The 16167-nt window shown below is 39.6% G+C and overlaps 2 protein-coding genes across 3 annotated transcripts in view; both read right to left on the bottom strand.

The window, feature by feature from the left end:
• Positions 1–620: 620 nt before the first annotated feature.
• rcc1 (regulator of chromosome condensation 1) lies at positions 621–6604 on the bottom strand. Its single transcript, XM_079241351.1, has 10 exons — positions 6513–6604; positions 5421–5533; positions 5015–5202; positions 4733–4912; positions 3672–3768; positions 3453–3575; positions 3171–3311; positions 2916–3035; positions 2619–2771; positions 621–1351 (listed from the first exon to the last, which is right to left on the bottom strand). The coding sequence occupies exons 2-10, from the start codon at positions 5497–5499 to the stop codon at positions 1176–1178; spliced, it is 1257 nt and encodes a 418-aa protein (XP_079097477.1). The 5' UTR covers positions 5500–5533; positions 6513–6604; the 3' UTR covers positions 621–1175.
• A 991-nt stretch (positions 6605–7595) lies between these two features.
• The window catches only part of phactr4b (phosphatase and actin regulator 4b), a 31632-nt gene continuing 23060 nt past the window's right edge, over positions 7596–16167 (bottom strand). The window contains exons 7-16 of one of the 2 annotated variants that reach the window (XM_079239997.1): positions 15954–16167; positions 13419–13550; positions 11851–12379; positions 10845–11125; positions 10538–10736; positions 10312–10367; positions 9826–9887; positions 9593–9730; positions 9386–9462; positions 7596–8969 (exon numbers count right to left, since the gene is read on the bottom strand). The exon at positions 15954–16167 is cut by the window's right edge and continues 122 nt beyond it. In XM_079239997.1, the coding sequence (XP_079096123.1) occupies positions 8954–8969; positions 9386–9462; positions 9593–9730; positions 9826–9887; positions 10312–10367; positions 10538–10736; positions 10845–11125; positions 11851–12379; positions 13419–13550; positions 15954–16167 (1704 nt within the window). In that variant the 3' untranslated portion in view covers positions 7596–8953. The remainder of the gene's footprint in view (positions 8970–9385; positions 9463–9592; positions 9731–9825; positions 9888–10311; positions 10368–10537; positions 10737–10844; positions 11126–11850; positions 12380–13418; positions 13551–15953) is intronic. The other variant, XM_079239998.1, reaches the window with a different exon arrangement.

The raw sequence follows: 16167 nt of genomic DNA, 5'->3' as shown, positions 1-16167 counted from the left end.
GAAGCAAAAGATTACACGAAGTATTTTGACATTTCAAATGGCACTAAATAGTAAATATCCATAATTTTTTTTAAATGTTTTCTTAAAAAGGACAAAAATACCCCATATGCCAAATGATTTTTCACGGGTCAGAAGTTCAAGGATTATATCTGAGAGCTTCATTTGAGTGTGCTTACTGGGAGGAAGGGCAATGGGGGATAGAGAAAATAACCTCATACTGAATGAAACTGCACATCACTGGCAGGTAGGTGGAAAGTGACGAGCCACAGACTTTCTGCACTTAAATCACAGAGGACTTAAAATGGACTATAAACACCAACATAGAAAAACAACACAGAAGCAGCTCCTCTCTCCTGCACTCAGAAAGATCAATCTTTAACAGTGCATGCTATGTATATTTAGATAGATTAGATAGGCACAAGTTTGTATCCTGACAGTGTCCTCTAATTTTATTGAACGTTGTTGGATAATGACAAAGTACCGTAATCTAGAAGTAGTTCACTAATATTGGTTGGGATTGTTTTTCCCAATATCTGGTGTACAAATGTTATCATGTACATTAACTACATTGTAAAAAAACACAGACTTAAAATTAAAAAATTTAATTTCAGACAGGAAAGGCAACAAACGTACGATACAGTATGATGTGTCCAAATAGTCACGACAACTGGGTGTGCACTGAATAAAATCAACAGTAGATGCACGTGTGAAACTGAGAGGGTCTGAATGTGTTGTGTGAACCAAATTAATTTTTAATTATTGCTTTAACAAAAGATTTAAAAGAGTTGTTCAGGAACATTTCTAAACAGCTTGCATTCATATTTCTATTATGTACATGCACAGTCACAATACAATCGAAACATTCATCACACAGCCATACAAATGACTTTTTGAATTTCAAAAGAACATCCAAAAACTAGATTTAAAAAAATACTCTTTCATTTGTCATGATCTACCAAAAACTTCCATGAACATTTCCCCCAAAGTTAAGAACAGGACTTCCAATAAAAGAGGCTAAAACCTCACCTTTCCCCTCCGCCCCAAACATCTCACACTTCCTCGGCTCAGCACAGGAAGATTCTTATAGACTAACGCTCTCACCAGACTTAAGCATCCTGACCAAGGTTCCACCTTGAATAAGATCAAAACACGCAGCATCACCCTGTCTGAGAACATCAGCTCTCCTGCTTGTCTTTGACCAACAAGACTGTGTGCTGCCCTCCACTGGAGGCCATCAGTACTTCACGATTCTCCAGCTGTTTACCGGTCATCTTCACAGGGCTCCACTCATCATCTTCCTCTCCTGTGCCAAGCTGCAGGTTGGTTCCCATGCCCCATGCATACACACATCCTGGAATGAGGACAAAGAACGGGCATGAATACAAAGGGTTACTCCTAACAGATAAATCAGTAAAAGTAAAGATACACTATTTTGTTTTGCAAGGCAAAAACAACTTTGAATTCAATTTTTCAATTCAACTTTATTTGTATAGTGCCACTTCACAACAATGTTGTCACAGGGCACTTTACATACACAAATCAACATACACATCATTTTGAGCCAATTCATACATATCTTATAATAGAAACCAACTGATTGCATTGAGTCATGGCTTCGATCCAATCCCCCTGTGTTACTACTTTGAACAAAGTAGTAACACAATTAAGCACAAAAGAAGAAGGATTGTTGGAAGTTGTTTAAACATTAAAGCTTAGGTGAGAGGAGAAGCCGACCACAGTTCTCTCTAGAAAAGTCTATTAATGTAATATCCAGACCCTGCTTGAATCATTCCTGGGCTGATTTTTTAAAAGATGCTTCTGTGTTATCTTTGCCTTGAATCCTCTTGCTGAAATGTAAACTTTCTTCACATGCAGCTTGCACTCTGATAAAGATTTGCATTGACTGCTCTGGTTTTTCCTTCTATTCTGCCCAGTCTACCAGCTCTAGCAGCAGCAAAACATCCCCACAGCATAATGTTGCTATCATCACGTTTGACTCCAGTAATGCTAATAATAAGATGATCATTGCCTGCTTTGCTCCAAACAGGCCGTTGGGAATTGTGCTCACAGTTTAACCCTATAAAACCTGAACCAAGAAAAAATTAGGACAAAAAGTCTTAATTTTTTTCACGTGAAGTCTTTATTTGGCCTTTAAATAAAATGTAGAAAATGTATTTATTTTACTGTGTATTAAATGGACTTGTACTTATATAACACTTTTCCATTACAAGACACATTCACCCGTTCACACACACTCATACCCCAACAAGAACATAGTTCAGTTCTGTGACCATAATTTTCTCTGATGTCATGTAACTCAGTAAATGGGCTTTTTTATTTAAACTTGAAAATGATAAGAGCAAGCAACATCCTTTCTTTAAAAAAAAAAAAAAAGTTACAATTGTTGAACATGCTGCTTTTCTCCAATTGCTAACACAATGGCAATTTCTGCAGCTAAACCACAGAAATTGTTGATCAGAAAACACCTTTTTAAAAAAAACACGAGACCCAGTTATCATGTACAAGGGGTTTTTAGCGCTCTACTGTCTTACAAGCAAGTAATACAAGACTGAGTAGCTGCTTGCTTCATTCACTGCGGTGTCTGCTTTGTTTCTCACCTTCTCTGGTAACTGCGTAGCTGACAGAAGCGCCGCATGTCACTCCTTTAGCCGGTTCCACTCCCACAACACATGTGGGTTCACTCTTCTCCTCAGCACCTTGGCCCAAGCCAAGGCGGCCATACTCTGCTCTGCCCAGGCTATATACCTGTCCTAACAGAAGACGGGCAGAGACTCTGTTAAGGCCTCACAAGTTGACTTGAGTGGGAAAAGTTCAGCTGTCTTTCCTTATGCATGCTACAAAAGTGAAGTAATGATCCTAACCAGTAAATTTGCAACAAATGTAGTCTTGCTTACCTTCAGCATCCAAGCAGAGTGTGTGATGTTGCCCTCCAGAAAAATCCACCCAGGCAGTGGTCGAGTTCTTGAAGCATGTTAATTTTACTGGGACAAAACACATGTTGGTGCTTTTAGTGCCTGGAGAGATAATATGAGAAAATAAATAATTGTTAGTTCACACACAATCACTTGACGTGTCTGATGTAATAAGACTGAAAATGAGCTGCCGGATGCAGCTGAATGCACAGCACTGACAAACACTGTGACACTCACCCAGTTGGTGATAATTTGAGAGGCCAAATCCATACACATATCCTTCTTTTGTCACAGCAAAGGTAAAGTATGCTCCACAAAATACATCAGTGAAGTGAACTTTTCCTTTTTGTTTCACCATCTGTGGTACCAGTAGTCGTGCTAGGAATTAAAAAAGAAAGAATAAAAACACACAAACAGCATGAATGAAAAAGCTTTAAAAGTACTTAACATGGATTAGATTTACTGTTAGAAATCACAGATTTTAATTCTTTCCAACAAAAAGGAATAGATGTTACCTACCAAGACCTTTTCTGCCTCCTCTGTTCGAAAAATGCTCAGGAACTCTTCCCAGCTGCCCTTGTTCGGCAGAACCTGATGTGTAAAGGTTTCCGTCCAGTGTCAACAACACTAAGTGGTCGTTACCTATTGAAAGAGCCATGAAAATGAAACAGAAACACAAAAGTTCATTTATATTGTGTACAAACAAAATGTGGAATTTTGAGACAAACCAATGTGTACCTGATGCAATTTTCACAACAGGCTCTGAAATTTGGGCTTTAACTGGAAAAGGACATGTTTTCATGGGCTCTAGAAGACCAATAACGCCATTGTTATCCTGAAAACACACAAAAAAAAACAAGGTATGGTATTTTCAGAGTTAACTGACTTAAAGAAAACACATATAAATGGAGATAAATAATGCACACATCAGAACGCAACAAACAAAAGAAGCAGGCTATGAAAATAAGGTGACGTGGCATACAAAAAAAAAAAAAAAATAGCATACAAGTAAAAGTCATAATACAGTAATATTACAGAACTCTGCAGAAAAGGCATTCAAATTTCAAGACTTTTCATGTTTCTTGCCATAGAGAAAAAAATTAGAAATAAGGTCAAAAGCAGCTCAAATCCAGGACTTTATTTAGCAGTTCAGAGAGAGGAAAATAAGCACAAACCTCAGTCATGAACCAGGTTTTACAGCTGTCATGTATTAATTTAACACATGATCAGTTTTTCAAAGGAATCTAAGACTGTATCATTACTACCAACGATTTTCATTGTTACTGCTAGTCCATGGTTTTACCTACAATAACTAGCTGTAGAAGTTATTCTTTTCCTGCACCTGAACAAAATAAATAAAACAGATTTAATGTGTCTCACTTGCAGTTTCTTCATGACTTTATAGCAGCATTTCCAACTGTTCCCACCCACCACATTTCTCTTAACAAGGTGGTCATTGACATCACTTATGACGTGTTAATGGCAAAACAACATGAGAGATATCTGTAGTTTGAAATATTTGCACAATTTAAAGCTTTCACTAAAGCTGTATGCATGCAGACGTGACGGGAGACAAAATTCTTTAGGATTTATTTATTTTTTTGGTAATCTGATAAAGAGAGGAAATTGACTTTACACTTCTGTTCACTTCACTGTCTGATGTACATGGTAAATACTACACAGTCATGGCTTCCCCACAAATCAGTGGCTGGAAGATTAAACATAAACATATACACACAAAATTCACATTTACAAAAATATTCAATGTTTTTTTTTTATAAAAACAGCAGTTCACCAACCCTGAAGGAGCCCCAGATATACACTGATCCGTCCTCTGTGAGAGCAGCAGTGTGACTGTCTCCTGCAGACACCTGGACCACCTTTTCGTTCAGTGTCACTTTTCCCGGAACCATTTCAGAACCCTCCTCTTTCGTGTCTCGACCAAGCGCCCCTTCATCATTACAGCCAAATGTATAGACCTAAAAGAAAAAAAAGGGACCAAAATGGTGTATGTACTTTAGGTGTGACATATTTCTCAATTCAATTTTTCTACTAAATAGAAATAGGACACATATACTTACGTTACCAGTTTCACTGAGACATACAGTATGCATCCCCCCAGCTACCACCTGCAAGATCTTCTCTGGTAGAGACAGGAGAGCTGGCTTCTTCCTCTCAGTGATGTCCTCTCCTAAACCCAACTGTCCAACATCCCCCTGGCCTAAAACCAGGACCTGGCCTGCCTCCTTGCAATGACTCCTGTGTGAAACTGTTACATACCCACACACAGACACACAAGTACAATTTAGTATTCAGTAGTAATGATGATGTCCAAATAAATCTGTTTTCTTTGTGATCTTATTTGCTATTTTTCTTGTTAGAGACACAGAAGAAACAACAAAAGCTTAAAGATAGTTGTGATTTTTCAGCATAGTTAGCAATTTATATGCAAAACCACTCTGCTGTCAACCCAATTTAATGTTTTACCTTTAAATTTCTTAGGGTCTTCAACGTTCTCCGAAGCAGCTGCCGATTTTCTCTTGGTGGCGGTCTTTTTAGCAGGCATGGCAGCAACACTTTCAGTCTTTGGTAAAGAACGGCTGATAAACAGTCATTTTGATAAGGGATTATGTTAAACAAAGTGAATCACCTCACAGACTAATTTATTATTATTATTATTATTATTATTATTATTAATAATAATAATAATAATAATAATAATAATAATAATAATTCTGTTACACCTATTAAATATTAAATGTGTTCAACATTTAACAATCTAACATGGTCTGATTAAAGGTTAAATAATACCTTCAATCACAACAGTCCCACGTGCCTACTGTAAAACAAGTTGAGGACAGTACTACAGACAGATCTAGCCAGAGGAACAATAAGTCTTTAGTTCCTTGGTAACATTAATCAGAAGCTGAAGGGGTTGGACAGCTGCTAGAGGATGGTGTCAGAGGCTGGCTCAGTATCAGGTTGTTTTTACTGCAGACAGCTGTGATCCCTACAATAAACCAATGTGCAAAGTGAGCAAGTGTGCCACAGTAGCCGAGATTAGCTTTGTCACAAACAAAAAGTGTATTATAAACATTGGGTAAACACATGGACACGTGTGAGGAGTTTTGTAAGCTCCTTAAATTAAAAGCATGAATAGACATTTCTAATTCATGCTCAGTGATCTCAGCTACAAGCTTTAACCATGTGTCCTGGCGAACATTTGGCGTTGCACAATAAATTGTGTACAATTTGTGTACAAATTGTGTACAAAATTAAAGCTTCATACCAAATAACTACAACAAAAGTAGTTACTATTAAAGCATGATACCAAAATACAGGTTTTACAAGAGAATTAGTTAAGCTTGCTGGCATAAATCAGTATGGAAAAGAAGTTTCTGTTCTATAGCTGTCGCTAGCTAGCTGTGCTAGCTCTGTTAGCGTTACACTGAGGAATGAATGGACGGCGTTTTCCAATTACGTTAATAAACCTTCACTCATATCAGTAAATTTGTGGTTGTGCATCTTGATATATGTTTTACAAACCAAAACAGTTAACTGGCAAACATTTTTACTAACCTGTTTTAGTAGAAATATGCACTTTGCGTAGAGGTGAACGTGCACGTTGTATTCCCGGTTTCCAGGCGCGTAGCTCACGCGAGACATCGCGTTCTTTGGAAGCCGCGGAAGTCCCGCCCACTTAAAGACACAGTACACCCTCCGATTTATTTTCCTCTTCTTAAAAGTTTATTCCTGACGTAAAATAAATATGTTAATAAAATAATAATAATAAAAATATAATATAATAAAACCTTTGTTTTTAATTTCAATTTCTAAATACAGATAAGCTGGTGTGCGAATGCTGAAAGCAATTGCCTTTACTTGTATTTGTCCAATAAAGATTAATCGAGTTTAATTGTGTCAAGCTCGACATTAACAATATCACTGTACCTATATTGCACATTTTCCATCAATTATAAATTGTTACTATGGATGTTAAAATAAAAATTATATACATTTATATTGATATAAAACAGACAATAATTTAGCGGGTAAAAAATCTCTGAACTTATTTTTGTGCCATACACCAATCTTAATGGTATTTGATTACTTTTAGTTTATATTCAGTTTATCTCACTTTCATCAACTTGTATTTTAGTGTAGTTTGTTTAATCATAATAACTTATGTAGTCTTCATTTCAGTTATAATGCAGTTCCCTTACCTTGAAGCATCAGTCAAATATCGATATGATCTTGCTGTACTTTGAGAAAAAAAATGTTTTTAATCTAGGGAATGTACTGCATTATGTTAATAGCAAGGTTTTTAAAAACTACTGAACTTAAAACGAATATAACATTCATGGATGTATCTTCACAACGTGACAAAAACCTTACCTGCCACAAGGTGTTGCTGTGGATTCACTATAAATATTCCCAAACTCATCACAATCTGAAAACAACTGGACGGCTGTATTAATAATTAGGGGGGCAAAAGTCAGGTGAAGCTTAACTTGACAAGAGTTTCAAGGAATTATAGGATTTTTAATTAGACGCAGAAGTGACTATTTACAATTAAAAAGAAAACTGTCAGCATATATAATTACACATTCAATTAAAAACAAACTTAGTTTTACAGAAAACGTACACTTTCATATTCCCATTCTTGTAGCATTTAATCATAAACTAATATTTTGTACTTAAAAAAATAGCAACTTATAATACCTTTATATTTAAATTCTTTTTTTTTTTTTAAATGAAAGGAAGACAAGATATACAGAAGCATCAATTAAACCTATATGAACCTGTATACAGCATGGAGAACCCTGTAAGCTACTAGCCAGACAAAACAAGATAAACACTCCTGCAGTTTCAAAAGGCTTTAGCCAAAATGACTCCCTGTTGACCGTTTATACATTTTCTGATTTTTTTTTTTTTTAATTAATCCCTGATCTACACTCAAATCAACTCACATGTATTTCATAGAATAGAAACTATCAGCATGACCTTATCCAAAATGGCTACAGACTGCATTGCACGTTCAATCTTTTAAAGGGAAGTACAAAAACTCATTAAAAAAAAAAAAGAAAAATGAAAAAACAAAGTATAAATGAAGAAAGATCCTCCGGATCCAGTGGCACCGGATTTTGTGTTGGCTCATGCAGGAATTGGTATCCTAGGATGCTTTAAGCATTACTTTATGTTGGCACATGTGAAAACACCAACAGGCTCCGGACCTGCATCCTCCTCTGTAACTAGCTTGATGCTTAAGTGACCATCTCACATCACAACCACAAACACAGGCAAAGCCAAACGAAAAAGGCTCAAATAAAAGCTGTCACTACTCATGTGATCAAAATTACATTATAAAATATCTTGTGCATTACAGAATATTTTGTCATTAGATCTTTCCCAGTCTCATCCTAAAGTATATCATTTTGTACACAATATAAAAAACACAATATCCCAGAGATGTCCCGTCCTAAAACAGAGTATCCCAGTCTTCACTCTCCAGTCCACAATTGATTCAGCAGTTTCTCTATTATCTATTATTACTGTGTATTATAGTTCATCATTATTATCAGTTTTATTGTATGCTAATCCATTAACAAGATGAGTTAGTGTTTTCATATACAGTAACGAGGAAAAAAAGGCAACACAGAATGAGGCCGCGTTAAAGGTTGTAACTAGATCAGAGTTCCTGAGGGGTACCACACTACAGTCAGAGCGAGTCCTGTGCTGTAGGTACGCTGCCACATCTCCACTTCATTGGCACGTGGGTCCCCCTGTCGTCTGGGAGAAATACTGCATCTGGTCCTCTCCCACCACCACCTCATTTCAGCAAAAGCAATGTAGTGAGAAGGCGATGGAGGGCAAGCGACAAGCATGTTCCGAGTCCGTTCCAAGCTTTCCCTGATAAGACAGTACAGCACATTCTGGAAACGTAGAAGGGCCATCTGTCTGCATACAGAGCAGCTTCTTTTCACAGATTATGTAAGTGCTTCATTATCCGAGCGTGGAAGCTAAGGCCGATGAAACCTAAAGAAAACAAAAAAAGGTTTCATTAACCCTAAAAATCCAGTCTGGGTCTTAAAGGTATATGTTACCTTTAAATACACAAATTTTCTTTAAGTTGAGGAGAAACAAATGTTTTTTATTGTGAGGTCACTGACAGGAAGTACATCTGTGACAACACAAACTTGAAACTTTTTTCTTTAATAGGGGATATCTTACGTTTTAGAGTCTCACACAGTTAAAATTAAACAATTTACTGGAAATAAACACTGACACAGCTACGTGGGAGTTAATAGAAATGTCTCTTAGTAGAATATCCTGCATCATTGTCAAATCCAAAAAGGAGATGTGAAGAATTTTTTTTTTTTTTTTTTAACAAACTAAAACTGAGTATAATCTGAGGGATTATAAAATTAAGATTTGACAGATTAAAAGTATACCTTGTGTAAATTCTGCTTTCTTCATGGACTTCCATTTCAGTGCTCTTATAATCATTGAGCTCCTTTCTGATGGCAGCCTGATTGAAACAAAACTCGCTGTTAAACGTCAGCTTCCAAGGAGAGATGCCAAACATTACATGTTGGGAGGCTTTTTCACATAAACTAATATTGGTAGCTTTGCTATGATGCTGAAACTGAACTGAATACCTTGTCAGCTGGAGTCAGCTTGGTCCACGGCTTGTCTGCCCTTCTGTCATAGTCTTGGGCGTCCGTGACCTCCACATACTCGTGGAATCGTAAGATTTTTCTCGCCTGTAGTTCTGCAACTGTGGGTCTTTGACTCAACTACAAACAAACAGTTTTACATTTTTATTTTGGTTTAATATCTGGCAAATACAAGATAAAACTCTTGGATGTCTGCAGTTGACGTGCTGCTTCACCTTTCTGGTCAGCCGCCGCTTGATCTCTCGAACCTCTGCTTGTCTATCAGCCTGGTTTTTGGCTGAAGAAAGAACAAAGACGGGGAAAGAACGACAGGGCTTAAATTAGACTTCAATAAGAAAGCTTGGTTTGATGTGCAGAACAGGCAGAGAATGAGGCAATTTCTAAAATTAGACATTGCAAATAACAATTTCAAATGATCTTTTCAGGTGCATATTTTAGTTGTTATTGCATCTGGCTGAAGCTTTTGTTTAAATACAAAGACATAATTCGCATAAAAAACACAAACAAGAGTGTGGAGTGCAAACCCTGACACAAGTTAGGGTGCATTCACATAAGGATAATCTGCTGGACTTGGATTCAAATAAAAAAGGGTGATGTGAACATGCCCTTAGTCCAAACCAGTTAGGACTGTATTTATGTATTTATCAATACTTTAAGATATTCCACTTAAAAGAAATGGGAGAAAAAGAGTTAACACTGACGCTGAAGGATGTTTCTTTGCTCGAGTTCCTCCGCAGTGGGTCTCTGGCTAAGTCGCCTGAAGTGGAGAGAGAAAGAAGAAAAAAATGTCACTATTTTTATTCAGTTTCATCTCTTTGTCAGGTAGGCGAAAAGTAGGACAAAGATCAAAGCAAAAAAAACTTTTTTTTTTCACTATTATCAGTTTAACAGAAACAAAAAACAAGGAATAAGGCAAACTGCCGTTACCGTGTGAGCGCAGTGCCGATCTGTGTGCGAATGGCTTCCCACTGCTCCCTGCTCTGCCAGGTAAGGCCTGTCTGTCCTGGAGGCTGATCATCTCTGCTGCTCCTATCCTGTGTGAATCTGTCCCTGTCAGGGGCACAGGGGCGGCTGCTCAGCTTCAGAGCCAGGGTGTCCTTCCTCTTCACCCTGTTGGCCAGGGCACCTGGACGAAAGGTGAGGCGAAAGAGAAGCTCTGAGCTGTGAAGAAGCTTCACAGCTCAGAAAATCCACCAAAACATGTTTAAACTTCTATTGAAGTAGTTTTGCTTACTTGGTGGGGGCTCATCTTCTTCATCTGAGTCCTCATCTTTATGAAGAACGGGACCATCTGAATCACTGTCCTCTCCATGCACACCATGCTCTTCCTCCTCATCATCATCATCATCTTCCTCGTCCTCCTCTTCATCACTGCTATTCCCCCCTGGGATGACACAAACAGCATCGCCGACCAGACACCGGCGACTCCGGGGCTCCAGCTCTGGCTGGGGGATCTCCCCATCGTATTCCTCCTCTTCCTCATCATCTTCCACCTCCGAGTAGTCATCTTCAGATCTAGGAGAAAGGATAAACGTGGACATAAACATGCTGAAAAAGCTTTAAAAGGGGCAGAACGTAACTTTTCAACCTTAAAACTGCGTTCTGAACTTGCGTGACAGCACAGTGACATCTGTCAAGCACATTTCTGGAATCGTCGCTACTAAGCAGGCAGAGAAACCGCACTATACTACTTTTTCATCCTGTACGGTAACTAACAGATATAAAGGCACCGGCCATTTAGAAAATGACATTACCAGAAGAAAAGAAATGGACAGAGCAACAATCAAGATAAGACTGTTTTTAGCTGGCCAGAAAGAGCTTACAGTTAGTAAGCAAGATAGTGGTTCATCACCGGCAAAGTAGCAAAAGTTCTGTAGTGCATCTTTAAGGTCAAACAAATTTAAAACATTTTTTATTCAAATCAGACTAACTTGTTTTATTTAAAAAAAAATTGATAAAAATGTAAAATAACAAAACCTTACAGTACATTTGTGAAGCCATGAGGAATGTTCCATAAAACAGGCATCTAAGACTGGAGTGAGATTTACTGAAGATTCATTTAGGTTCGTGCAAACCCAGAAGCCACTCGTTGGCACAACAAGAGAACGGCTAAATATTTCCCCAATTTCCCTGTTTGTCAGTAAACTGTTTTTTCATCCTCACACCAACATGTGGTGTTATATTTTTAAAAGTCTTGTTTTACTTTTTTCATCTGTTTTTTCTTTAATATAGCAACTCACAGTTTGAGAGGCTGGATGCTGACAGGCAGAGGGCGACCTCGATCTCCTTGATACTCCGGAGGGGTGTCAAAAAGCAGAGTGTGTGCGCGCTGCAACCCGTCTGGATGTGGCTGAGCCGGGCCGGGACTGGACAGGGCTCGCTGGATCATGATGTGCAATGGGACGGGGGCTGGGCGCTGTGGAGATTCATTTGTTGGGCTTGGTGGGTCAAACAGCATTGGTATGGGTTGGGGCAACGGGTGGGGGTAGGAGTGCTGATGGTGAAGGTGGTGGGTGTGAATGTGTTGGCGGGGTGGGGAGGGTGGTATGTGAGTTGGCAGGGGTGGGGAGGCAGGAGGAGGGGGCAGCTGATAACCTACGGGGAGGCTGCTGTGCTCCTCCAGAGAGACAGGGGAGGGGATAATGGAGTGGCTTGAAGGAGAGTCCTCTGTGTTACGTTTGGTGACTGGAGTGGTCCTCTTGGGAGGCATGGGAGGAGAGGGCTTGGTTGGAACAAGACTGGCACCCCCAGAGGCTTGGGTGAAGTCACCTGCAAAAGCAAAAACAACTAATCCATATGTTCCAACAAAGCAGAACCAATGCAGTTGAAGCATGTGAGTGAGCTGCCAGCAAGTGCTTCAACAACAAATGCGATTTGCTACTGTGACATGAAAGCAAAGGCATCAGTCATACATGTACCCAACATGACAGAATACACACAAACAAATGCTGGGATTACATGTCTGACTGAGCATTACTGCACGCATACAGTGAGTTGGATCACATAGCTGTGTTAGAAATGCACACATTGCCCCAACAGAGCAGTGTGTAGCTTGTGCCCCAGGTCACGGAGACAAAGAAATGCATACAGCCTACATGCTCTTCACAGCCAGATTCTAAACCTGTCATCAAAGCGTACATAATTAGCCTTGTAAAGCTCCTACACAAAGAGCTCAGATGCAAAATTCCCACTGATTTGCATGCACATTTCTATATATGCTATACGGTCCTTATAACCCTTAGAACAGCTGGAAAGCAACAATGACGCTAAAAGCATAGCCGTGCTGCGAAGGCACAGTAAGAGAAGAAGGCTGACAGAGTAACAACATGCAGTTGACTACATAGTAATGGATTACATTTTCTCTCTACATTATTTCAAACCCTCATCTTAGAACCCTTCTCTCCTCCATCTTCCCACCTATTCATTCATACATCCATTCCCACCCACCCACCCTCCTTTGAATAGAAATTGAATGAATTAGTGTTAGAAAAATTGATGCATTGCAGTCCACAACGGGAATGCACTGAAAGCCCTTCCTCATTCTCATGTACAGTCAACTGCACTCACATAGAAGCTTCCTCTCAAACACAAAGTGCGCTCAGTTTCAGCTGATTATACGCATGCGGTTCTCATATACCACATCTAAAAAAAAAAAAAGCATTTAAGGTCAACCAACAAGTTGAAGGCAGTGGGGAAGGAAATATGTAGGCAGCTAGAGAGAGGACGCGACACAATGAAGAATGCAGACTCATAAGGATTGGGCATTCCAGACACCCGACTTAAAGAGAAACCGGGTGCATCCTTTTACCTGAGCGCAGGCCTCCAGCCCGCCGGCACAGGTAGACAGGCAGGGATAGGTAGACATCATAGTCGCACTCGCGCTTCCAGCAGGACCAGTAGAGCGGAAGCTGAGCGTTTTCTCCCCCCTGCAGGGCGGAGACTAACAGGGAGGAGATGGAGGCCTTCATTTGGAGTGCTTAATTAAAGTACTGTAGAAGTTGTTCAGCCAAAGTGTATAAGTTAAAGTGGCTCTATTATGCACATTTCAGTCTAATTTATTTTAATATGCAAGTCCAGAAGGGCAAGAAATAATCACAAGTTTTTAACAAACCCCTTCATTCATTTTGTATTGATCCTCTCAGATCAGCCTCTGCTAGAAACAAGCGGACAGAGAAAGCTCCGCCCTCTAGCCTGCCTGCAGGCTGCGTCTGATTGGTCAACTGCTAGTAGTTATACTGAGCAGTGAAGGTGGGTGTGGCTTTCTTTTGGAGAAGATGACCAATCACTGACTTTTTCCCTGGGCCGTCACAATAATGTCGAAGTACAAAAAAACACTGTAAAACCAATTGTTTCTGTCATCATGGAAACCAAAGTATAGAGTGCTGGAAAGCTCAAAAAAGGCACCGCTCAAATGTCGGATGAGTATTCAACACTATAACACTGTAGAAAGCTCAGAAAACTCAGCAGGTCTCCCTGGCAGGGAGTAGCAGTTCCTGTTGTCTGTTGTCTTTCTGTCCTCTTCCCCCCACACAGCAGAGGCAGATGGCTGCCTGTCCTGAGCCGGGTTCTGCCGGAGGTTTCCTTCCTGTTAAAAGGGAGTTTTTTTCCTTCCCACTGTTGCCAGTGTGCTTGCTCAGGATGGGAGATTGAGTTGGACTCAACTCAATCTGTTGGTTTCCTTATATAGGCTATTATGAATTGGCCTTCATTATGTTTTCCCCTCTGTCTGTAAAGCGTCTTGAGATGGCATTGCCGTGATTTGACGCTATATAAATAAAGTTGAATTGAATAATAGAGCCTCTTTAAACTAAACTCTTTGTTCTAGCCTGGTGGCACAGACATAGACTGATTCATCTCCTTGATGTGGATCGCCTCTTTTCTTATTTTTTATATGGATTCACTCGTCCATGCTCATAACTGCAAAAATTGGTTAGTAGAGTTTATTTGCACTGTATTTTCCCATCAAACATGGATTGTTTTTTTATATTCCAGCCAAATGGCTGACACAGAAGTGGATTTGAAGAAGCCTGAAGAAAAAAAAATGATTAGATTGACAAAGGTTATTCTAACCTACCAAAGAAGCTGTTTTAAGCATCTTCAATTGCAATTTTGTCAGCTGGAAAGCAAGATAGGTCTGGCACTGGCTGTCTTCAAGTGGATTTAAAACATCCTTCTTTGGTATTTCGGACAATGAACGACAATCTCCATGTGTCCGATTTCATATTTCTAAACATATATACACCTATTTCTGCGGTAATAACCAGGTCATCAGAACCTTCAAGGCTTTCGATCGAGCTGTCAATCATGCTGCAGTGGAGAATGTCAGAAACCTACAACTGTCTTCCATAAGTAGTCATTGCTTTTTCTGATATCAGCAGACTAAAAATCTGTTTCTATTCTTTTGATGTGGACTAAGGGAAAAATTTATTTGTCATTTTCTGATAAAGGAACATCTGGTACAAAACCTCCAAAAGGTCTTTGACTGGAACAGTCAAACACACAACAACTCTGTGGCGTTGTTCAAAAATTCCTAGTGAAAAAGAATCTCTTTGGCTATTTTCATGGACATCCAAACTTTCTAACCTTCTTTGGTCGTTATGAGTCTGTGCAAGTGACGTCTGTCTATTAGAAAAGAAGATGGTCACATTCTTCACTTCTTCTTAAATAGGATGCTGAAAAGCAAGGGGCAATGAACGCTAGCTGGCTCTATTCCAGTGTGACAGAATTCAACACCAGCATCTCCAGAGCTCTTACTACATCATTTACTAAGAAGTGTAAAAAAAGTCTCTTGATTAATCATGAATAAACAGCAGCCAGCCTTTGAAAATAAAGCTTTGACTTCATTAACAGGCTCAGTCTACGGTAAAAAAAAAAAAAAAAGTCACCAGATGTGCTGTTGAGATAAAATGAGTCGAAGTCGACAGCCATGTTCAAGTGGGACTTAAAGAAAGATCCCTGGTGAGCAAACTCACAGTAAACAAGAGGAACCACTACACCGCCTATACTGAAGCAGCAGCCCACAGCCACCAGAGTCCCTGTAATCTTCAGAGTGTAAAATACTGGAAATGTTGCAGCTAAAGTAGTTCAGGCATAATAAGTAACTAGCTGGGGAGAAGCTACTCAAGATGTTCAGATAACATCATTATCAGGATGTCTGAATGTGTGTGTGTGTGTGTGTGTGCAGTTTTTTATGCTCAAGACTTCTTTAACACAGATCGTGCACTGACTCGTACACATGTCCTGTGGGAAAACTACATGCAAACGTCTGAGTGTTCATAATGACTGTTGGTGTCAGCTGCTCAGAAGGAGGGTTCCTCTCTGCCATCTACTCAGCACCACTTACCCAGCATGGCTGCGTTGCCTCGGTTCACAGGTTTGGGTGGAGGCAGAGGAGGCTGCTTGGCAGTCTGAGAGGTGGAGGTCAGGGATGGTGCTGTAGATTGCTGAGTGTTGGCACCTGCAGAAGACACGGACCTAACAGGTTTGGATGTCACAGCTGATGGAGAGGAGTACTGGCTGGTTGGGTGGTTGGATGTTGTTCGAGGCGAACCCTCACT

Source organism: Telmatherina bonti (genome assembly GCF_933228915.1).
Source record: "Telmatherina bonti genome assembly, chromosome: 5".
Taxonomy (NCBI): Eukaryota; Metazoa; Chordata; class Actinopteri; order Atheriniformes; family Telmatherinidae; genus Telmatherina; species Telmatherina bonti.
The sequence above is the reverse complement of the archived record's forward strand: the minus strand, read 5'-3'. Positions and strand labels throughout refer to the sequence as shown.

What these genes read in the sequence shown, in the direction of transcription:
- rcc1 (XM_079241351.1), bottom strand. Translation starts at nt 5,499, where the DNA reads ATGCCTGCTAAAAAGACCGCCACCAAGAGAAAATCGGCAGCTGCTTCG. An exon ending in GTCTCAGTGAAACTGGTAAC is followed by an intron (nt 4,913 to 5,014) that starts GTAAGTATATGT and finishes TTTTTCTTTTAG; the next exon opens with GTCTATACATTTGGCTGTAA. An exon ending in ATATCTGGGGCTCCTTCAGG is followed by an intron (nt 3,769 to 4,732) that starts GTTGGTGAACTG and finishes GTGTGTTTTCAG; the next exon opens with GATAACAATGGCGTTATTGG.